Below are 23,536 nucleotides of genomic sequence, written 5' to 3'. Positions count from 1 at the left end.
TTGCCTTTTCCTCTCCTCGTTGTTATTTTCAAAATTGTCTTTTTCCGTTACGTAAAAACAATACATAAAATAATACATAAAATAATGTTTATGTCAATGAAAATTGTTTTATGGTGTAGAAGCCGCGCGTATACAAAATAATTGTTTTGGATCACGAATCGAGCGCTATTGTTGACCCTACCTGCATACGAGCTTCCATTCACTATTGTGAGTGGATGGCATGTTTATAGTGTACTACTTAGTCGATTTCAATTTACGTGCACGGTGACAATAGCTTTAGTCCGACAACCCCTTATTATGTATTACTTAATTGAGTGTTAAGCACAAGACTCATCTAGTAGAACATAGATATATGATCATTGCATTGATGAAGTCTTATGTGATTCATGACTGTTGGGTACAACTTACAAGTGGATACGATGACATGATCTGTAAATAGGACTGTGGATTGTTCTATTCAGCTGAGTCTTAAATTAGGCTAACCATTAGTGGCAGTAAGAATTGTTTCAGATGCCCAGTTGCAGCTAAGCCTGTCCCATTTTTTTAATTGAGCCTAGATGCCCAACATAAAAACACAATATTAAATTTACTATCCAATAAAATCATTGCTTAGTCATTGCTCTTTAAGCTTTTTCTGGTACTGCTCAGTTTTTGAAATCTGCTGAGTGTTACAAAGATGGTTTTCAGCTATTTAATATGACTCTTTCGACTTGCCAATGAAAAATGTAATGACTTCATTAATCGTTTGCATTAATTAGTTTACATTCTCATTTAATGTAGACATAATGTGGGACAATATTGAAAAACGTTTTGCTCTAGATAGAAACGCACTTTTTTAGAGATTTTACCGGCGTATCCTCTGAGATCACCTAATCTGTCCAATTTTACGATTCTACTTTAAGAGGGGAACTTGATACCTGCCACCATGGACTATGAATGTTTCTAGACACTATCCTTTTGATATTGAAATATTGGTATCTCAGATAACGTGTACATCGTTCCTTTTTTTATGACACAGTAATTTATTGACACTCACAGCTAAATTTTTAATCATTGAATCAGTATTTTTATCTATTAACTTATTACACATTTGTGCTCTGCTTTAGCATCACTTGACTATTTAAAAAAAAATTGTTTGTTCAGGCCATGACCTTATAGTCAGCCAATTGGCCATTGCTATATTATGTGTATATTGTTTGAATATTCTTCTACAACTTTAAGAGGGGAGGGGGAGCCAAGACGCAACGTCACGCCACTGCTTATGATGATATTGTTATGATATTGTTATTTTAAGGTTACATTTTAGCTCCCATAGTTAAGCTCAATTATAAATATACCGTCAAGTGAGATTGGCCCCTGAAATTAAACTGAAAAATATAAAATGAAAATGACTCAAATTCTTCTTGAAAGCTCTTACTCTTTAAAAGTTTATTTTATTCCGAGAAATGATTATCATATTCTATCAATTTCATTCGACAAAACTATGGTTATAGGGATGAACATTAAGGGATCACCTACCTCAATTGAACTATTTGGATTGCAAGATGCTGTTGGTGACAGTCAAGATCTGTTTGATGACTTACCAGACATCCCTGTCACTACTCAAAAACAGTTCACTACTCCCAACAAGAAGAGGCCTTGCTTTCGTTCTCCTCATCTCAGCTCTGGTAGAAAGAATGACCTTATCTCGCCACTCTCTGCTGCCATATCAAATTCAGTGCAGGGAATCTATTGTAGTCAAGAGGTGATTAATACTTGATTAATTGTGACGTGATATAGTATTTTTGATGGTTAATATAATTATAGTTGTTGATAAAGTTCATAATGTACTTGTATAATTTATTATATGACTTAATTATGAAGTATCTACTCGGCCATTCACCCCTACCACTTACGCATCAAATTACAATAACTTGTCTTGTCTTATAATTATCAGGTAATGATACACCATGTCACATTATTTAAATTAAAGTTAATAGTCTAATTTACAGCCTGCGGTCACTGAGCGCAGCGCTCAGTCCTCAGTTTGATATTCATGAAGTTCAAATTGTTGATTTAACAAATTGTTGATTTAACACAGATAATTTCAGATAAAAGATCAGGACAGCAACTTGCAAGGGGATATCTGGAACACACTGAGAACCCTCAAAGACAAGACAGATATTCTCCTCCCTTACAATATAAAGAATATTCTGCATGGCAAGTGTCTGTATAGAGGGAAAGTCGCCCACATTTCTGCTATTATTAAGTCTGTGGAGGCAGTGTCCCACAAAGACACATCTTTTATTCTACACGACAATACAGGTGTGCTTCTTTTTGGAGCTTTTAATATATGTTATATATTATTGCATATTATGTTGAATTATATATCCCATATTATCATATCCTAATTGTCTTGGCAACAGTTGTTATGAATTTGACAAAGAAAAACATTCGTTGACCAGAAAATTGTTCTGCAGAAGTATTTTCCAGTCGGTATTATTAAAATAAGGTTAGAATACCTTTAACATTTGTTCTGACGATTTTTAGCAATTGATATCGTAATTAAGTTAGTAAATCTTGCAGTGATCCTGCTTCTTCTGATGATATTTTGTGCTTATTAGACTTTCAACGAGTGATAAGGTTGATCTAATTAACTAATAAACGACAGAAAGAAATCGTCTCTTGTTAAAATAATTTACATTCTTTTAATACCTGTCCCGTCGTGGAGTCAGACAAAAAAAAACAAAGGAATATTATAAACTTTTAATTTATGTAACTTATCCAAGAGTCAGTTATTAAAGCATTATAAGAATATTAATATCATAGATATTTTAAATGGGAATAAGTAATATGAAACGACACATCTCCCAAGAGCTAGAGGGACATAATAACTTAACTATGTGACCCAGGTATAATGATAACTTCATCAATGTAATATAAGTTCATAAGTTGTACATTATCTAACGTTAGTAATGTGTAAATAATAAATATTCAGGTGAGATAAAAGCGGCAGTACACAGTAAAGTGATGGAAAAGTACGGAGCACTACTAGAGCCTGGTGCCGGACTCTTACTCCGACAGTGTACTATATTCTCCTTCATATCAGTACAGAAATATGTTAACATTACTCTACCGAACGTTGTTCACATTTACAACGCCTCAAGTTTACACCCAGAACAAGGGATCATTGACAAGCACATTTTGGAGGTGATGTGTATTTCATTAGTTAAACTTTTAGAGTCTTATCAGTATTGAATGTCATATATGTATAGTCAAACTGGAGTATTCAATACTTATTATTATTACTAACTTTTTAAGCACTCAAAAAAAGGTTATTGATTTCAAACTATTTCTGATTAATATTGTTGATTAACACAGATTTAAGTATGAACTTTCTTAAATATAACTTTAGTGATGATGTTTTACAGGTATCGGAGATTAATGTCCAGAAAGAGCAGAACCCTGACATGGAAAATCAGACTCCAAACATAACACTGAACACACCAAACCGACCCCCTCCACCTCGACCATCTCGTAATAATATATCCAGAACAACTACACCTCAGAACAATTCAAGAACAAACATTATGCAGAACAACTTTAGAACAGACACTCCGCAAAACAAAACAAACCCTGACAATGTGCCTTACAACCCTGGAAACAGAGCTGGGACTCCTGCAAATCAAACTCCCCAAAAGACATGGACTCCCCAACGAACCCGATTCCAGCAGAAAAAACAGACCTCTCAGAAGAGTTCGAGCGGACCAAACTTGCAATCCCCACCAAGACATCCAGTATACAACGCAGGAGCAGCAGGGGTGGGGCCCGCCACACCTGTTCAGGGGAGCAGGAAGCGGAATAGCGGGGAGGCGGTTGGTTTTAACAGTAGTGGGAGAGGCAGTGGGTGGTAGTAAGAGGACTAAAACGACTCCACCTCCTTCTAAGAATGGGGCAGCTGGCAGCAGCAACATCTCTCCTAAAGAACAAGGTAATTTTAGCTATTGATTTTTACGGGATTTTGTTTTTAAGTATGATTTAGACTCGTAATATTGAACGCAGGCAATTATTACTTGACGTAACAAAGCTTTCAAATCGAAAAAAGGTTTATAATTATAAAAGTTTTGGTTCAAACAAACACTTTTTACCAGTCGGCTCTGATACACGTTGCACTGATCTTCCACGGATATTTTTAATTTTGAAACAATGCAACGGTATATTAGGAAATTTAATGATTTACATTATATTTCACACAGAAGAGATAGCGAAACTGTTAGAAGATATCGACGACTCCTTCTTTGACGATTTCTGACAAGTTTTGACGCAAAAGATCTCTAGGATACAATTTAAAACATTTTATAACTTCTTACGAACTGTAATTTATTAAACGTTTTGTAAACAAGCCGGGATTAATTTGCCATTTTTTATCATGTCTGTGAGTAATTTTGTGCAACAAACTTTCTGTCACACAATTATTGCATGCCAGTATTATAATTTGTTTTTAGCTTGACAAAACTAAGCCCACCTTGCCATTGACTTACACTATCATAATATTGAGCTGTACTATTCGCATTATTATATGACCAATGTACGATGGCCAGACGTTAATTATACTCGCTTCAATGTATAATGGTTCATGTACTGTACACTATGGTTTTCGTAATTGATATGTCAAGCATGGGTAAATACTTTCTTTGAGTCAATTTTGCTAATGGCTGACCACATTGCTGTTATATATTCTGATGTTGCAGCCAAAAGAACAGCACCATTTTTCGATTTGTTGTTTGTTGCTTGTTGAGTCTAATTTAGGTAAATACCTTATTGAAGTTTGGTTGCAATTTTTAGGGCAAGACCGCTAAAATATCGCACTTTTTGCATTTTAAAATTTATATTTAATGAAGGTAAACAAAAACGGGTTTTAAATTTTATTTAATGTATTAGCGTTATAATAAATGACATGAATTTTCTGAGTTTTCATTTTAAATTTACTTGAAGTTGAATTAGAATAAACGCGTTTGTTTTTAACAATTGTTTGATCCATTCAACATTATAATCTGTTTATTGTATTTCAGCTCAATTTAAATATTTTTCAAACATCTGAGTAATTGTATTATTTACTAATCGGGATCCATCTTTCAACCTTAAAAACTGCTCCCGAAAAATCATCTGAATTGTCTCGGTGAACACTGAACATAGGAGTGATATTTTTTCTCACCTTCATAATCAGTTAATTAAATTACAGTCAATTAATTAGTCAATTAACCACCACATCCGCTAGAAAGGAGACAATATGCCGGGAGAACAGCTTGACATGACGAAGGAGGAGATGGAGAAGATAACGGAAGCTCTGAAGAAAGAAGAATTTAGAAAATTGCTTGCAGATTATGCAGAGGAGTTGGCTGACCCTGAAAAACGAAAAGTAAGAAATGTGCAAATTGTTGTAAAGAAATTACCCTGATTAATGGTTAGGTCATAGCTTTGAAGCCACATTTAGCGCTATATTATATGATGCCCTAATTTGGACAAATTCGAATTTATAACGAATCACCTAGTACTATTGTAATCAAGACTAAAGTACAATACACTGTCACCTGAGCCTCTGCTCTCGGTTGGTTGGGATGTTCACGTTTTATGAAAATCCCTTGTTTTGTAAATACTGAATTCCTACAATTTGTAAACAATAGGCGGGGCGTGGAATTTGACATAATATTCTCATCAAGTATTACCCTAAATTCATAACAGGGGTTTTAACTTCACAACATCTAGGTTTTATGTCTAGTTATGTCTAGTTATGTCTAGTTATCAAATAAATTCGATAATTTGATATCGTTTGTTGACGAACTGTTGCCCTGGTTACTTATTTTGTATTCTATATACCGTTTTCTCAGTTATACGAGGATGAACTAACCACATTGGAATCCCAACGCGGTGTAGACATGAAGTTTATCAAACCTACCCCTGGTTTCGTGATAAAGATGAACGACAGCGAGGCTAAAAAAGCCTTTATAAACGTGTGTAGCTCCCCCGAGATAGCGCCCCCTGAATTCCAGTACGCGGAGAAGTCAGAGGGTGATAAAGTTGAGAAGGGTCAGCAGTGTTCTCTACCCTACAGTCTTTCACCTTCCCATGTTGAAAAGGATAACAGTAAGTCACTTTTATCAACGTTGAGTCATTTCGACAGTCACGTGTTAGTTTGACAGTCACGTGTTAGTCTGAAACAATCTCTTTCTCAGCCTATTTCAGAGTTGAGAAATAAATAAAGTCAATTCTGTCTGTGGTTGAGAGTCAAGCTTTTAAAACTGCACAAACGTTACGACCCATTTAGAAGAATCAGCTGAAACATGTCAAATATTTTCAGAGGATGTCGAGTGTGATGTGTTTGATGTAGTTTTCAATCCTGAAGTTATCACCCGGTGTTCCCATCCCAAGTTTAAAGACATGGTCGTGGAAACAGCAATCGACGGGGTATGCAATAACTTTAAGGTTACTCTCGACAGAGGTTCAAAGAAGTTCCCAAAGATGAAGTTCAAAGGGACTCCTTCTTCCTGTGTCATTAGAAAGCGTGTTGGCGAGGTTTGTCATAATATATCTCATGTTAAACTGAAATTGAATTTATGACAGCTCACGTTTTTCGGTTTTTTGCTTTCAAGTTACAGAGCCCCAGAATGTTTATCAAGTTACAGGGCCCCAGAATGTTTATCAGTGTCCCAGTTACAGGGCCCAAGTTACAGGGCCCCAGAATGTTTATCAGTGCCCCAGTTACAGGGCCCCAGAATGTTTATCAAGTTACAGAGCCCCAGAATGTTTATCAAGTTACAGGGCCCCAGAATGTTTATCAGTGCCCAAGTTACAGGGCCCCAGAATGTTTATCATGTGACACAGCTTGCTTCAGAGTGCCAAAATTTACCAATCCCTGAGTAACCTTTTATCTTTCACTCTAGGAGAAACCGGATGCGTTTGATCACCTCGGAGGACGGCCTGCTTTTCCTGAAATTCCCGGCGAAAAGGAGAAGAAAAAAGAGAAGAAATTAAGTAAAGCAGAGGAAGAAAAGAAGAAGAAACCGTCAGATGAACCTGAATATAAGATAGTATTTAGAGAAGATGTGAACATGGGCAACTTTACCAACGACCGGTAATTTTAATTGAGGATTATGAAGTAGAAGCAGTGAGCACTGAGCAAGTCATTGATTAAGATTTAAGCTAAACTGTTTGTTGTATTTACATTTTGTAAATTGCGACCGTCTAGAATTTACAAAGTACGGTATGTAAAGATCTGACACAAACACACGTACTCACAATATCTCAGGGTTACAAGTGGCGGCAGACCAACTCAAACCGTCGTTACTTTTTCTCTGCCGCTCCACGCCTCTGCCAGGGATGTTAATCTAGATGTGTACGCTGACTTCCTCGAACTACATTCCAAGCATTACAATCTCAACCACCTGAATCTACCCTACAAAGTTGACTGTGATAACGGTACGTGTAGAGATTAAAACTTTCATTTCTGCTTCAATAAAACAAAAAGGTTCAAACAAAGAAACAAAAGTAGTTCTCGAACCGGTCACAAAACAAATATCAGTGATATAATATACCATACAAACTAATGTTAGAGCCGGAAGTGTCTATACTACTACTAGGTTTGTGTTTCAATATATTATTAGGTATAACTTTGTCCGTCTTCAGCCTGGAGGGATGAATTGTTCAGGATTTTAATATGCGGTAATGTAAACTACTGTACGTGCGTATAATAACACAAGGGTTCGACGCAGGTCACAAATATATGGGACAAGGTACAAGCAATAAATCTCTAGCAATCCACAATGTAACACGTCATGGCTGTATCTGCTACAAGGAGTACAGGCATCCAATATATAATCGCATACCATATTTTGTATAACTTTTTTGGGTGGTATATTGCCATCAGTTGCACCGCAAATTAATAAATGGCTCACTCGTCATTTTTTAATACTGTAAATAAAATGTGAATAATTGGCTTATCTCCCAAGACTCCAGGTAAATCAGTAATCTCCAAATATCTATTTCACGAGATCAATAAAGAAGTTTTGATAGCAACATCTCCAAATATCTGCAAATAGCTGCACTTTCTCATCAGCACAGAACATTGTATTGAAGAGCGTATCTTATATCTAGTGGTGGTATCTGCTAATGTATAATGTATACAGATCACTATATTGTATTAGTGATCTGTGTACAAGTACCTACTATAATGTACTCTGAGAGCTATGAGTAATGTACAGTGTACAGTGTGTGTACCACATATAATACCACGTACACTTACTGCAAACCATTAGCGATAAAAAGGTCTGACTGTGATAAGATACTCCAGTAATTTGTTAACGTATATTATATTATATACACGTTTACTGTTTACAAATAACAACTCTCTTACATGCATGATATTAATATGCTATATATACTAAACTCAGTGTACTTTACCCATTATATCCATTAGTTCATCAAAGTTTATATCTAAGTTTTCTTATCTATATAATATCCTTTTTGGCTCGGTAATAAGCGTGAAACGGATTAAGCATGGTTCTTCGGAAGATTTTATTACATTTCCGTCAGAAATTTACCGCACTGACCATTCGTGGAGTTTTATATAATTTAACTTATTTTAGAGCTTATTATTATTGGCTGGCTCTGTATAAAGCTAATACCGGCGAAGTATTACGTATCGAAATAAGGAAATCGAAAGTACAAAGCACCAACAATCTTTCTAATTTCAGGTAAAGCAAAGTTCGATAAAGAGAAGAGAGAACTGGTAGTTACACTAGACGTTTTACCACAGGTATTTGTTTTACATTTCTTCAGACAAGTTCTTGTTTAAGATTTTTAGTCGTATGTGACTTTCAGAATACTGCATGGTCAAGTCTAATTTCATTAAAACAATCTGGCAGAACGCCAGCACAATTTGAAATTTTATACTTGGTGTTTCAGTAAAGTTAGAATGTAGTCCACGTCATTACGGTAATTGGTCACATGTCCATTACCTGGCCGTACATTGATTACATTATTGATTAAAATTAATTGTTTTCAAAATTTAGTCATTGGTCCGGTACATACCGTCTTCACCGGATTTTGTTAAACTGTCGAGTGCGTATTGCGTATAATATATATATTATATATATATTACTTCTATGTGCTATAATTACCTAATTTATGCCTGTTTTGCTTTTGCAATTATTCGAAATACTTCCTTTGATGTGTCGTTAATGGAAGCACACTTGTGCAACATGGTACACCGTTAAACTACTAGTGAAGCACTACAGGTAGAAGGAGCCAACTCACAGCTGCCTTCTCAACCTCAAACTCAAGAATGTACACAAGAATTTACAGAAAATTCAAAGAAGCACGGTTCTCTGTCAGCAACAATTTAAAATAACGCATCAGAACCGAACAATTTGACCATTATATCTTTAGTGGAATGATTACAATCGTTCACTGTGCCCTTACCGTAGTTTATCTATTTATTTTTGTTTGAGCAGCTTACGTCACCATCCTTAATTTGATTTCTGAACATTTAAAGTTTTACCTCCGTCATTTTCTTGTTAACCTGTTTTAGCTTATCTTTATATTTGCTCCAGTTTATCGTTATATTTTATGTTCATAAGTGTACGTCCTTTTTTAACGATCAATGTCTAGGTCTCTGGTATTGAAGTCTGAATTTCGTTGACAATTTAGTTGTTTGATCGTAAATTAAAGTTCACAATCGTATATAAAAGTTTATGATTTAAGTATAACATCTTAGAACATGATTTCAATCAGCCAGTGAAATTTTGTTCTTAAACTAAGTTCTGATCAGGAAAGGACATTTAAAACACAAGAAAATTAATTAAAAAGTGTTAAATATTACAATTCTATGAATAAGACTGTCCCATTTCAAGAAATAATACGTAATATAAAACTATATAATAATACGTAATATAAAATTATTATCAACATTAACTTTTCATTCTTTCCCCAGGAAATAAACAAGGAAGACTATTCAAATTTTCCAGAGTCAAGTCTTGTGGAGGAGCTTCCCAAACCTTCAGAGTCAAGTCTTGTGGAGGAACTTCCCGAACCTTCAGAGTCAAGTCTTATGGAGGAGCTTCCAGGACCCTCTGAACCACACGAACAGACTGAAAGCTCAGACTCTAATAACTTACCTGATTCCGAACCTTCTACAATATCCGAGGAACCGTCAGTAACGGAAAACACGACCACTTACGTAGAGGGGCCAAGTTTAGCAGCAATATCGTCCATATCTGTAGAACAAACTGTACAGGAGAACGGGATAGAACATAATTTACAATCTGCAGTCAATGATATAGATATAGCGTCCTCTTCAGAAGTCTCATCCATAGAGATAGTACCATCAATAGACAGTTGTAATTCTGAAATGTCAGACACTTCATCCACAGAGACAAACCTCGAACATATTCCGTTTGCTCCTCTAGACGAAGTTCCTGAATCTATAGAAGTTCCCAGATGTAGTATAGACCCAGAGAATATGGTAGAAACTTCTAGCACACCCGACAACTCGTTCAAGCCAATATCACCTGAAATACCAGACCAATCCCCTCCCTCACCTCCTTCAGCTCAGTCCTCCCCTACTAACGGCTCATCTGACGACTCAGAAGTGGCTAAAATAACTGAGGTTAAAATAACTTTTAGTGAAGACAAAGAAACGTCAGAAGCTCCGAAGAAACCGGCCAGGTTCCGGAGTAGATTTAACGTATCACCCGTGCCGTGTTCTGCCACACTTTGTAATTACGGAGATCCCAAAAATTGCAAGGAGCCGAATTGTGCAGGAATAAGTGAAGCAGAGAAGAATGACTTTGAAAACAGAGATTTAACCATCGTTGGTAAGTACTAATTATGTTGTTAAATTTACTGTTATTATTGCACCAATTACTGCACACTTTCTTAGGTCTTGGTTATATGCACAGTTTATCTAGTTTCATAATTATCTAAATTTGAATTCTGATTGTGGTTTAATTATTTTACATTCCAGATGAAGGTGGTTCGATAAACAGTGGACTGAGCTCTTATACGGACTGCACTTTAGAAGATAATCTCAGTAAGTTAATTTCTTAGTTGCTGTGATTTTTGTCTCGCCAGACTTTTTGTGCCTGATTTTTGTCGATATTTGTGTCTGAGATTAATTAATTCAGTTGCCCGGCACTTTAAAGGACCATGAATGATGAAATGTGCGAATATTTCTGGGCACCGTACTTTGGCTATTTATTGACGCTATCATCTAAAATGTCAAGTTATCAAATGTGTGGATAGCTCATGTGTTTCATTTAGGTTAGGGACAGCTTAGTTGCAACATGTTGATTAGATGGCTCTGTAGCAACTATTTTGTAGGATTCTGAACTTGGCTTACATATTACTCATCGATATTTGTATTTTATTACTGGTAAACACAACAAATTTTAAAGAACAACAAATCCAGAATCATTCGTCTAAGCTGGAGTAGGATCAGCTTGTAAAGATCAGACCCCGGCAGTGCCAGTGGCAAATAGTCAGGCGTCCAGGAATTTAACACCTAGTCAAAATTTGTTGATAACCGGTAAAAAAAGATTCTTGTGGAAAAAATATTCACATTAATTTAAAATTAAATCAAAATTGGTCGCTCTCAGGGCTAACGCGATGTTACATCATTTTATCGACTCGAAGTTCGAATCGAGCGCATTCCTAGATTCCATGACTATTTCTTACCTATAAGATTGCTTGACTATTTTTTGCGCATTCAGACACCAAAAAACGCGCAGAAAACGCGAGCTATCCATTCCTCCTTCCTCAACAACCCGGAATATGAAAAAATAGTCATGTAAAATAGTCATTTGAAATAGTCATGCAAAATTTCAGCTCTGATACGCTAAAATATCAAGTTAATCTTAAACAATCGACAATCTAATATGAATCCTCCCAATCCTCCCAGCCATATTAACTGGTGAACGGTGTAAATATAGAGCGGTATTTTAAAATGTAGCATTCAAAATTTTATGGATTCAAGTTGGCTCCTTTAGTCTATATTCATTTAGAAAATTCTCGAAGTTCGAGTAATACAGTATTCTCAGGGTTTGGCGCTTAAGGAAGCTTCACATCCGAGACCGATTTCCACGAATCAATTTAATATTGTAGCTACAAGTCAACAACAGTGCAAGTGGGAAGGAAGTGAATCTAGCCATTGCTACTATATCAGGGGAACTCGTGTGTTCTAGGCTTAAGCAAGCTTCACATCCTAGATCATCTAGAGTACAGTGCAGACAACCCCGGCCCCACCATTATACATCCCTATCCCGCTTTAAGTCCGAAGTTTATCATTATTTATTGTCCAATATTGTATCTAACCTGGCAGAAGCAAGCTTCAGATCCAAAGTCAGGCCATAAACATCGACACAAGGTCGAAGCCACTTTCTGAGTAGCGAATCATTCATCATGCTGCTGAGAGTCAAATCTTGGAACTCGATCTACCGAGTTAGATTGAAGAATAGTATGGTAATGTCTGTGGGCTAGGCTGTATAGTTCTTTTAAAAAATATTTCCTTGCGTTTCAAATAAATTAAAGAATTCTCAGAAATTTTTTATTTAATTTCAAAATTTGCAATTGCATATTCATCCGGTAATTATTCTAATGGATACGCTAAGCATTTCAAACTAATCTTGACCTGGGAGAAGAGCTGACCAGTGACAAGTCGGCCGCAAAGCGGCCGAAAAATATATAGCCTTTTTTTCTTCCCAAAATGGATTCCTAGTCATATTTAAAATTTATTCCACTGGGCCCGGCACTGGCTAATGACTGTTCCAAATAGCGAAGCAATGCCCGACTCAGTTCAGATGCCTTGACTGAGTGTAAACCACACGTTTTAGAACTTTCCTTCATACTTCCCTACCTGTCTCTCTACAATATTCTTATCTTCAGCCTTACTAAAACCATAAAAGTTTGTCTATCGTTAGTGGTTTGGCTTCTTGGATACTGCCGCGGTTTGATTGAGGCTTGGGTTAGGGTTCGGGTTTTGTAGGGTCGGGTTAACCCTACCGACATATCGCATGCGTGCCATCGTTGTTGAGGGGTGCTGTACGTGCGTGCTTATGTCTGGTCATGCATTTTGAAAATGGTTCTTTTTAAACACTAAAAACGCTTCACTTTCGGCATTATCGAATGGAACAATTTAGTCGAAAGTCCTTCTGGATTAGAGATTTATTCCTTTGGTTTCGGGAACGCGCGAAGCAAAAATAGAGACTCAACGGTAAATTTTGTGCGATTTCTGTTGTTATGCGCGCGCGCGAATGGAAAACACGATCGATCGATCGAGCGACACGATATCGATCGTGCTGCATGGTACGTTGTGGAGCACGTTTAATCCAGAATCATCGACACCAAGATCTTTCTGGAAAGTAGTTATTACCGATTAATAACAGTCATCGAAGAAGCTACCCCAAACCCTATCCAAAAGCATTCATAAAAAGCTGTCCCAAGAAGCTACCAAATCAAGGCGGCAACATTTTACCGCTTTATTATGAAGTTCGGATACAATAACAAAATTACGTTTACTTCAGGTGTAGGAATTCGAGTGTTCCAAGATATGAGCACTGCTACAGTGCTGTTTGATACTGTGTACAACAGTGTTCCTGAAGTGAAGCTATCTGGCAAGAAGGTGAGGGTAACTTTTTGGGCCTGCAATCAAGCTAATTGGAGTTGCTAATCGATACTTCCTGTCTTGGTTATTGCTTCCAGAAATGTGGCAATTTAAATTTGCAAATCTGATGAGTTTCATAAAAAAATTTAGATAAACTGTGGTAATCGTACTGTAGTGCGACACGTACTCTAGTGCGACACGTACTCTAGTGCGAAGTCCGACAAAAATACCCTCTGTCGCACTAGGGTACGTGTCGCACTACGATCCAGGTAGCGTACTCTACTGCGACAAAATATCCTGACTTATTTCCAAGTTCCGGTCACATCCTATCCTTCTTATGGACCATCAAGTGATTCGTCGGGTCGGTTCACGTCACTTATTTCGAAGTGATCTTGACAATACGATTCGTCGGTTCACATCACGTGTTTCGAAGTGATCCACTGATCACAATTCCTTCGGGTCAGTTCAAGCCATGTATGCAGTGTGTGATCCACCGGGTAACTCGTAAGCAGCATATGATCCTCATTCCTATCACGCATCGTATGAAGGTATATCTCCGATTGGGATAACAAGTTCATATGCTTGGGCCATATATAAGTCCACGATGATTCTACCAAAGCATCGAACAACATCAACATGTCTTCTTCAATCACCTTCATTCCTGGACGCACTATACTGGTTCAAGAAACGTTATCCACGACGAATACCGCTACTGCCTGGATAAGAAGCGCGACGACAGGACCTACTGGCGATGCACTGAGAAGATCTGCTCCGGACTTCTCAGTTTGATGAACGACACTACTGTGACCAGTACGAAGACCCATTCCCACCCTCCTACTCCTGCAGCAAACTCTGTCTACACAGCAAAGCAGAACATGAAACGGAAAGCTTCCGATACTGACCTCCCTACGAAACACCTAATTGCTGACGCTGTTGGACCCCTCTCCTTCGAAGCCATGTCAAAACTCAACTGTCAGCAGGAATCCCTCGCTAAGATGGCACGCACAGCTCGGACGAAGGCCATGAGCCATCCTGTTGCTCCCCGCTCTTTGGCTGACCTTGTCCTAACTCCTGACTACATCAGAACGAACGGTGGCGAAACCTTCCTTCTTTGGGATTCTACCTTTTCAGCAGAGAGAAGAAGATCTTTCCTGTTCGGCACTGTGGAAAATATGGATCGTTTAGCTGAGGCCCCTCATCTTGTCATCGATTGTACCTTCTGCACCTCGACTAACTTGTTCACGCAGCTGGTGACTATCCACTGACTCTATCCTGACGGCTGGAGAAGGATGACCTAGTGAATGTGTAAAGTGCTTTGTCGCACTTTAGTTCGTGTCGCACTACAGTCCAGGTAGCGCACTGTAGTGCGACAGTGTCGGCCTTGAAAATTCTCTGTCGCACTAGGGTACGTGTCTCACTACGATCCAGGTAACGTACTCAACTGCGACAGTGTCAATCTTGGAGGTTTCGCACTAGGGTACATGTCGCACTAGAGTACGTGTCGCACTACAGTACGTGAACCTCTCGTATTACAGGTTTGGCTGGAAAACGAGGACGTTTCACTGTACCTCATCCTACCCCATACAGTAACTACCTACACCATCGACATGTCATATGACAACGTGTGTTTTGTTCTTTACAAACAACACAAATCTCTCTGGTCAGCCATACACATAGGTCACTCTGAGGATGAGGTTCGTTGCAGGAACTTTCATGTTGATCATTTACTTTTGTTCGTAGAAACGAATCTTTTGACACTATTTAAAGTGGACAATGGAAATTATCTTCTGTTGTGGAGTGTGCTTTATCAATCACCAGCTGTGATTTTAACATTTTAATCACATTTAAAATTCCAGGTATTCCCATTTAAGTTTATAACTGAGGAGAATGCTGATTGGATAGTGCAATCGTTTGGAGATCCCTGGGAAGATACCAGCTCTGCCAGCATTACTCCTCATGTCAGTACATCTGACTCTGGAACCAAGATCACGTACACAGTCGGCAACCGACCATGTGACATTCCTATGCAATACTCGTAAGTTTCATCTACATTTAATAAAAAATGTCTACTGCTCAATTTAATTTTCAGATGATTTATTAAGTTCAAACGGATCTCGCACATTTAAAAACTATGATAATATGATCACATTTTCAGACCGGATTCAGACGGTGATGATCCGACCCTTAAAGGAATCCTCAAGTCCCCTCACTCTCCTCCCCCTCAGTCTCCCAGATCTAGAAAGGTAAGAAACTGCTAATTATACTCCTAACTTCATGTAACATTGTTTTTCGATCCGTTATTAATTACCAGGACTCCTAACAAGCCACACCCTCCGCTCCTGTGTGTCCTGGGTCTCAAAATAGCGATGGCTGATTTTTGTTACATAATATTGATCTTCAGGTGTCGTTTAACGAGGAGGTTGAGACCTTCGTGTTGCCTAGTAAGAGAAGTTTGAAGGGAAAGAAGCGGAGAAAGAACAAGAATGGTAGCAGCAGTGCTAGTGAGAGCTCTGATGATGCTTCATCCCCAGTTACTACCAGGTGCTTATATGAAATTATACTGTTCTATTATTTTAGACGGAAGCGAGAATTTAACCCTTCTAATTTTTTTGCCAACCGCTCTTATACCGATATGTATTGTTTATAACTTATTGTTTATAACTGTTATTGTTTAGAACAGTTGGTGAATGAATCACCAACTGAATACACAAGTCTCCGCGAAACAAGTCTTACTTTTTTATTAAAAAAAACAAACTTAACACTTAACTTCACATATTGACAAACTTCATATAAGAAGTAAAACCTTTTAAGGATTAGCTCAACTCAAACTGAATATTAACAAAATAAGAAGAGAATTAGAACATTCCTGTCCATGAAAATACTTTGGCCAAATCAAAATGTAATCAGGAAACACAAAATTGAATAGTTAAGAGTAAATTTCGTTCAAAGGGCCTGTGATAACCTATTTTTCGTTTTCATGTTTTTCACACACTTCTTTGCTCCTGTCTTTCAAAAATTGACACCTTCAAATGGAGGTTTTCGTGATCTTCGGAGTTGTGATCCTGTGCTGTCCTTCTCCCTGTATCGTAACCTTAAAAGTAAGGTTTTGTGAGAACTAAGAAATCACCAATATACACTATACAGGTTAACAGCGATCAAATATAAATTACCGGAATATCTTAGTATCTTAATAATAATGCTTGTAGTTGCTGATGGTTAGTATTTATTCGTTCTACCTGAACTGTATGAGACGCCAACACGCTTCTCGAGTTCTGGGACTCATGTGAAGAAACTGCAGACTCCATACAAAGGACCTTAGACAGAAGGAACTTTCGGAAGCTTATTATCGTCAGAGCATAGATGTAGACATTGGACATAATGTTTATCATCGCCATGAAGAAGCCAATTCTATGTAGATGGATGCGGAATTGGCTCTTCGAATCTTCGACAAAACGTTCGGCAGTATGGTAGACTGCTGTAGGTAACGACGAGATGCAATAGATAACAGTAGTGAAGGTAACAGCAAGAGTACCTTGCCAAAGAACAACTCCGTGGACACGTCTAGCTGATGTTCTTGCAGCAGCCAAGTACTTCAGGATGGAAATTGTGATGCCAACGATGATTACATTGGGGGCGAAAAGAAAGAAGAAGGCAATTACGGGGACTATGTAAGTCCATGCATCAGCGGTTCCCCAGTAGTTACAATTGTAAATCCTGAAGTCGAAATACACATCATCTTTGTTTAGCACAAGCATCAGGATTGGAGTGATCAGTAAAAAGACCCAAATGGTGCTGCATACCAAATGAGCATTTTTCTTTGACCAGAATCGATGCTGAGAAGACTTCAGTAGTAGAAACTTGCTTGTAGCCAGAGTAGCAATGAGAAGCATACTTACCAAATAAATGTAATGGTATGTATAAACAGAAATATAACAAATGGTATCTCCTAATACCCAAGAACCGGCGAATAATGCAATGGCTTCTGGAAGGACAACAAAGATAGAATAAGTAATATTGGATGCAGCAAGGTGTTGGATTATTACGACGATGAATATGTTGACTTTAAAGGAATCCTTCTTGAAAGATGCATAGAGGACCAGAGGATCTCCAATGAGTGATGAGAAGACCACTAATATATGAAAGGAAGCCCAAAAGTATCTTTCTGCCTCGCTGTGCAACCCGAATATAGTGTAATTTCCGTATAGTCTGGAACTATTCATGGTAGCTGTTATAGAAAACGGCCCTAGAAAAGTCTAAATCCTTTAAAAAACAAAACCAATGGCATTCAATCTAGCCAAGTTCGATGTGACACAATCCAGCACCTACATAAAGAGTATCTAGATAATACATTGAGTAAAATAATAGAACAAATGGTTAATCGATAGAACAAAAGGTTAATTTAATTTGCAGTCCAATAAACTGAATGGAAAAGCTCATTCGTCAACCCTTTCCAAGACATGAGGCGGCAAACGTGAGAATATTTCTTCAGCTGAGGAATGTTGCCCGATCATTACTTTTGGTTTTTAGGTCTAAGAACCAAAAGTAATGATCGGGCAACTTCTAGACTTCTACGTTAATATGATAATTTTGCCTCGATTGTAGGTGCTTACTGCTTTGTATCCTGTGGGGTGTAGGACACTAGGGCGGAGGACACAAAGGCGATTAAAACTAAAAAGGCTGAAGCAAAGACGGTAAGGTAAACAAATAAAAGCCTTAATCAGTTTGAAAATCGTTCACTGAGAGGATTGATGGTTTGAAATTGAGTGAACGCACCTCAGTGAAATTCGTCTGACCAAAGTAAATACCCGCCCTGGTGCGTACTACCCCTGATCTAAATCTGGGTAACTGTAGCGTCAGCGACTGCGATATACTGAAGATCAAGTTTTTCACATGAACATCTAGGCAGTGTTTAATTGGTCTAACCATGTTACCGAACCCCTAAATCTGCTGCTGAGTTGGCTGAGATATCTAAGGAAAATATCTCAAATTTTGGCTCTATTAAATCTGGGTGAATATTTATCACATCAGTATGTTTTGTTTCACGTGAGTAGATTATTTGAGCTAAGCTTTACCTCAACCTGACTGTTGAGAACAAGGCTGTTAAATTCGACAAATATTCGTCAAAAAATACGGCGCATTTAGAGTTTTCAAAAATACGCGAATAATTCGCCAATTTACTACTTCAAGTTTTAATTTGAGGGGCTGTTAAATTCGCCAAGAAATGCGCAGAAAATTCGGTAAAAATGCGGCTGTGGGAACGCGCAGCATTGCAGCATTCTCGAGTCTATGGATATGTGACGTTATACTTCAAGTCTCGAACACACAAATCTCGACAAGTAGACTGTGGAGGAAATTAAGTGATTTCAAGTTTATTACTCATAATGTCTTCCGGTATGAGCTAAATTTAACCCCTTGCGATCTTGGTCAGTACCCACCCTAGTCGCTAACCAGTAACCATGAACGTGTTGCGGGAAGCACATGTTATGTGTTTTGGTAATATTCCACCATACAAAACCAACTATGAACTATCGTGAAACAACTACTGTATTTTTTTTAAATGCGGCAATTTTCAGAGAAATTTAATTCGAATAATACGTTTAGTGCGAATTTCACAGCATTGGTCGAGAACATCAAAAACCCGTTTAATCTTATGTCTTGCCAGTAAATTCTTATCAGATGTTATTAAATTATTGAATATGGCTGTATAGTGTATGGTAACAGCTAAAATATATTAATTCGTCATTAATGTGTATACAAGTAGGTTGACGCTTATAAACAAAAGTTAAAATGAAATTGTGTGATGTTACGGGTTTATTACTAGTTACGAGTTTATTACTAGTTCAGCATTAAGAACGGTATCTGGTACCGCCCTCGTTTCCATGTTAGAGTGAGTCACGTGATACGCCCTAGTGTCCACCCTTTTAGGAAAGTACCGCCCGTGTGTCCTACGCCCTCGTGTCCTCCAGTTTCTGTCCTGTGTTCTCCAAGGAGACTGACACGATGGACTGAATCTTAGACAGCAGAACCTTCCGAAAATTGTTGATCGTTTGAGCATTGGTGTAAAAGTTTGACACAATGTTTTATCAACAAAAAAAAAGCTAATTCTGTATAGATGGAAGCGAAATGAGCTCTCAGTATCTTGGAAAAAATGCTTCAGCTTGATAGACAGATGTAGAGTGTAACTGATTCCGAAAATACCGAAAAATCTATGACTGCAACTTCTGTTTTGTCGATTTTGATGTTGTTTCGTTTATAACTTTGGTTATGACTTATGATTGTGGTGACTTATTGCAAATTATTGTGAGTTGAAAAGGTCTACCGAGAATAAGAGTATACGAGATGTCAATCGAAGATATCAAATAATACTTATTCTCATAAAGTGTATTATATATATCGTTCACCAAGTAAAGATGATTTTTACAAAAAATACAATGTATAAAAAACAAAATCTCCTGTTCCTCTATGAAGGTTTCGCAACAATTAGTCATGCCAACTCAGATTAGTGTCTTGAGTTCTCCCAGTACACCGTGCCATGCTCCTTTTAATATAGCTGGTTAACTTCTGTCCTTAGCCTCTGCACGTGCACGCAGCATATGTTGTTTTGCAGTTTCTCCACTCTGATGTGTATGAGCGCGCACTCCCTCTGCTCATTAATTAGTTTTAGTTTAATTACCTCCCTACTTTCGTGTGCTAATTTCGCCACTGGTTCCATAAGCAGGTAATGAGGACCGATTTTTGTGTTCTTTCGTGATCCCGTGGCACTGGTGACTGGTGACTGGTATAACTGTTGGTGCACGCTTTCGGATCACATTATAGGCATTCTTTTAATTCATATTTTACCAACAAATCTGCTTCTAAAAGTCTTCATCTAAAAGATTTGCGATGACCGGGAATCGAACCCGGATCCACTGCTTGGAAGGCAACGATGCTGACTATTACACCATCATCGCTCTGTATTAGTTTCTATTATAAATTCCAAATAATGAACGGGAAGGCGATATTAAAAAGTATAATGTTAACGGAATTTCGGAAATTAATCTAATTTGAAGATACCTTGGACATTGTCTCGAACATTCTTAGACAGCACAGCTGTCTTATTAATAAAACCAATACGTTTCCATTCATGGGATAGCCAGTTACCTGGCAACGCCCGCTCATAATGCTTCTCCAAGCTCACACAAGTGTAAGCGAGGAGGAAGATAGCCATGCATTTCTGCATGAGGATCCCCATCACAGCAACCAACAGTTAATTTGTAGTTTCCAAGGCATAGGCCCTGTACCAATCACAGCTTGGTGGACTGGCCGGATTTCGCAGGGAGAACTGAGAGATACCCAGTGTATAATTTTCGCCTCAAGCGGGGTTCGAACCAGGGACCTCTGGGCTGCGAAGTTGAAGTGGATACCATTACCACTAGTCTCGCAGACTTCCTGCCCGCAGCTATGTACTCCAGGAGGAAAATTGTTGTACCAATGATTACCAGGTTTGGAGCAAAGAGAAAGAAGAAGATTAATATTGGAGGGATGTACTTAATAACATGAGCATGGGACCAGTGTTAGTAACACCATTAAAATTAGATCACAAGATTGAGACGAGGCCCAAAAAGCAATGCAGACCAAATGGGCCAATTTTGTTGACCAGACTCGTTGTGGATTCTTAAGCAAAAAAAGGACTGAGAACCAGAGTTGAACCTCTAAAATCTAAATAGAAGTGAACACCTGTTCTGTAAAGTGTAAATGTGTAATTTATATTTTAATTCATATTTTACCAACAAATCTGCTTCTAAAAGTCTTCATCTAAAAGATCTGCGATGACCGGGAATCGAACCCGGATCCACTGCTTGGAAGGCAACGATGCTGACCATTACACCATCATCGCTCTGTATTAGTTTCTATTATAAATTCCAAATAATGAACGGGAAGGCGATATTTAAAAAAATTAATCTAATTTGAAGATACTTTGGACATTGTCTCGAACATTTTACATTCTTAAGCGTTAACTTTAAGATCGAGGAAGGATGATGGTATTGTTGAATTATTTGTAGTAAAATGATTAACGTGATTAAGTCCCAGGCGAAAGTATCGCAACCAGAAGTAAAGGAATTTAACGCGTTACTAGTCAAATTTCAGAGTAAAGTAGTCATTATTATCTATAGTAGCTGTATATTGTCTAATTAATAGTTTGAAGATTATTATTTATAGTCGTCCTTACTCCTTACTGTACTAAAAGCTCCCTTAAAACTAGCCTCATGATTTGTAGTCACCAGCTACTTTTATGAATGATCAGGAAGATCATAACAGCACGTTTCCAATCCCAACAAGATAACTTTGGAGTAAGGCTAAATTATATCCAACAAATACGTTATTTCTACTACCAGTTCTTATGGTTTTATATTAATTGACAATTATATTTCAGTCCGATACAAGAAAAAGACATGCTGACATACCACAAGTCCTCTCAAGACGAACCATCTAACTCTACAGAGGGACTGATACTAGAGTCAGCAGAAGATGGCTGGAACAATGTAACTAGCAAGAAGAACAAGAAGAAGAGTGGAGGAGGAAAGAGCAGTCAGAGTAACGATGATAAGGAGAATGTTATCCACACTCAGAGTGAGGTAAGATATCCTCTCCTCCTTTGTTTTCTAGATAGCGATCTCTAAATTTTAGTTTAAGACGTGAGGGGTCATTTGTAGTTTGTACCATGTTTAAACAGTAAATATAAATATTTGTCCGATCATAGGGTGTTCAATTCTAATGGTGCTAACTACAAATTCTAAGGTGTTATAATTCTGCCGAAATTTCAGGCGGTAAAGATATTGGACCCGGCCGGAGCTTCTAGTCACAAAATGCTGCTCGGAAACTCGCACATATACGAGCTGGAAGATTAGTGAAAGTAGCTGGGATCTAGATAATATCTTTGTAATGTAGCGATAGTGATAGACGATCATAGTCAGAATTAAATAATTATTCAGTAAACTGTACAGTAACTTATTGTTATAGTTTTGTTGTGTCTGTGCAGCATGATGTTTGGATGGTCAGGTGACCTCAGTGCCCTGGAGACAGACGTTGTGAGTGTTTTTGAGAGTGATATATGTAACTGTTACCTGTGTGTAACTGATAACTGGGATCATTGCCAACAGACGCTAGGTTATGCTTTGTATTTTTCTATTTTGTATTTGTTTTCAAACTTGGTGTGACATATTATGGAATTTCCCTTTTCGTTGAAGATGAAAGTCTGCTAGTTTTCTGTGATTTTCTGGTTACTCTAAGAAATTCCGATCGGGTTGATGATTCATATTTTACTATGTTTTGACCTGGTCTAGAGACTGTGCAGATGTTATGTTAATTACCGCTTAAGTTCTAGTTTTGAGTCATAGCAAAGTTTTGAGAAGTGGTAATGTCGACAATACTTGTCGGTTATAAGAATTATTTCGTATTATTAATATGATATTCCTATTGTCAGACAGTGAATAGTGTAACTGTTAATTTATATTAGTTAGTAAAGAATAGCCCTACAAATGAAACTGTCCCGTAATATTTGGATTTTAGTTGATTGACGATGCTGTAAGATAGTTCGGGAGAATTGCTAAAAGGTGTTATATTGCTACCACCATCAGCTTTTAAAGGAAACTTCATGTGATATTTTGAGAGAGAGTGATAATTAAAAATGTTTTCACTTGGCAAAGTTATTCCCTAGTTTTACTTGTAAAAAGTAAATTTAATTCGAGAGAATGGGTTAAATGCCAATAAGAGTAAAGTCAATCCTAAACAAGAGAGCTTGGCTAGTCATCAAATTACCTATCGGCCCTAATCAAAGGGCTGCCGGTCGAATATCATCCAGACAGGGTTTGTGGGGAACTTGGTCACATGATATTTAGGAATGTATTGCATTCCAGTCAACAA

At 37.7% G+C, this 23,536-nt stretch overlaps 1 protein-coding gene and 2 non-coding genes across 3 annotated transcripts; 1 reads left to right on the top strand and 2 right to left on the bottom strand.

Annotated features, from left to right (window-relative positions):
• The first annotated feature begins 1,486 nt into the window (after nucleotides 1-1,486).
• On the top strand, nucleotides 1,487-23,322 carry LOC134823132 (uncharacterized). The gene is made up of 19 exons (XM_063834482.1): nucleotides 1,487-1,744; nucleotides 2,091-2,304; nucleotides 2,978-3,189; nucleotides 3,411-3,970; nucleotides 4,236-5,398; nucleotides 5,868-6,123; nucleotides 6,338-6,552; nucleotides 6,921-7,111; nucleotides 7,286-7,455; nucleotides 8,730-8,791; nucleotides 9,968-10,850; nucleotides 11,000-11,065; nucleotides 13,554-13,651; nucleotides 15,169-15,327; nucleotides 15,490-15,668; nucleotides 15,789-15,876; nucleotides 16,035-16,174; nucleotides 22,047-22,248; nucleotides 22,438-23,322. Exons 5-19 carry the CDS (start codon nucleotides 5,270-5,272, stop codon nucleotides 22,519-22,521), a joined length of 2,922 nt encoding a protein of 973 aa, XP_063690552.1. The 5' UTR covers nucleotides 1,487-1,744; nucleotides 2,091-2,304; nucleotides 2,978-3,189; nucleotides 3,411-3,970; nucleotides 4,236-5,269; the 3' UTR covers nucleotides 22,522-23,322.
• Nucleotides 20,512-20,583, bottom strand: Trnag-ucc (transfer RNA glycine (anticodon UCC)). Its single transcript has one exon. It is a non-coding gene; the product is annotated as a tRNA-Gly (tRNA).
• Trnag-ucc (transfer RNA glycine (anticodon UCC)) lies at nucleotides 21,438-21,509 on the bottom strand. Its single transcript has one exon. It is a non-coding gene; the product is annotated as a tRNA-Gly (tRNA).
• Nucleotides 23,323-23,536: the final 214 nt, after the last annotated feature.

Source organism: Bolinopsis microptera, chromosome 1 (assembly GCF_026151205.1).
Source record: "Bolinopsis microptera isolate Bmic1 chromosome 1, MBARI_Bmic_1.0, whole genome shotgun sequence".
Taxonomy (NCBI): domain Eukaryota; kingdom Metazoa; phylum Ctenophora; class Tentaculata; order Lobata; family Bolinopsidae; genus Bolinopsis; species Bolinopsis microptera.
Note: the sequence above shows the minus strand (reverse complement) of the source record. Positions and strands in the feature narration are given on the sequence as shown.

Excerpts from the sequence above, each read along its gene's own strand:
- LOC134823132 (XM_063834482.1), top strand. The coding sequence starts at position 5,270 with ATGCCGGGAGAACAGCTTGACATGACGAAGGAGGAGATGGAGAAGATA. Across the intron at positions 6,124-6,337 it reads CCATGTTGAAAAGGATAACA|AGGATGTCGAGTGTGATGTG; the intron begins GTAAGTCACTTT and ends AAATATTTTCAG. Across the intron at positions 16,175-22,046 it reads TCATCCCCAGTTACTACCAG|TCCGATACAAGAAAAAGACA; the intron begins GTGCTTATATGA and ends ATTATATTTCAG.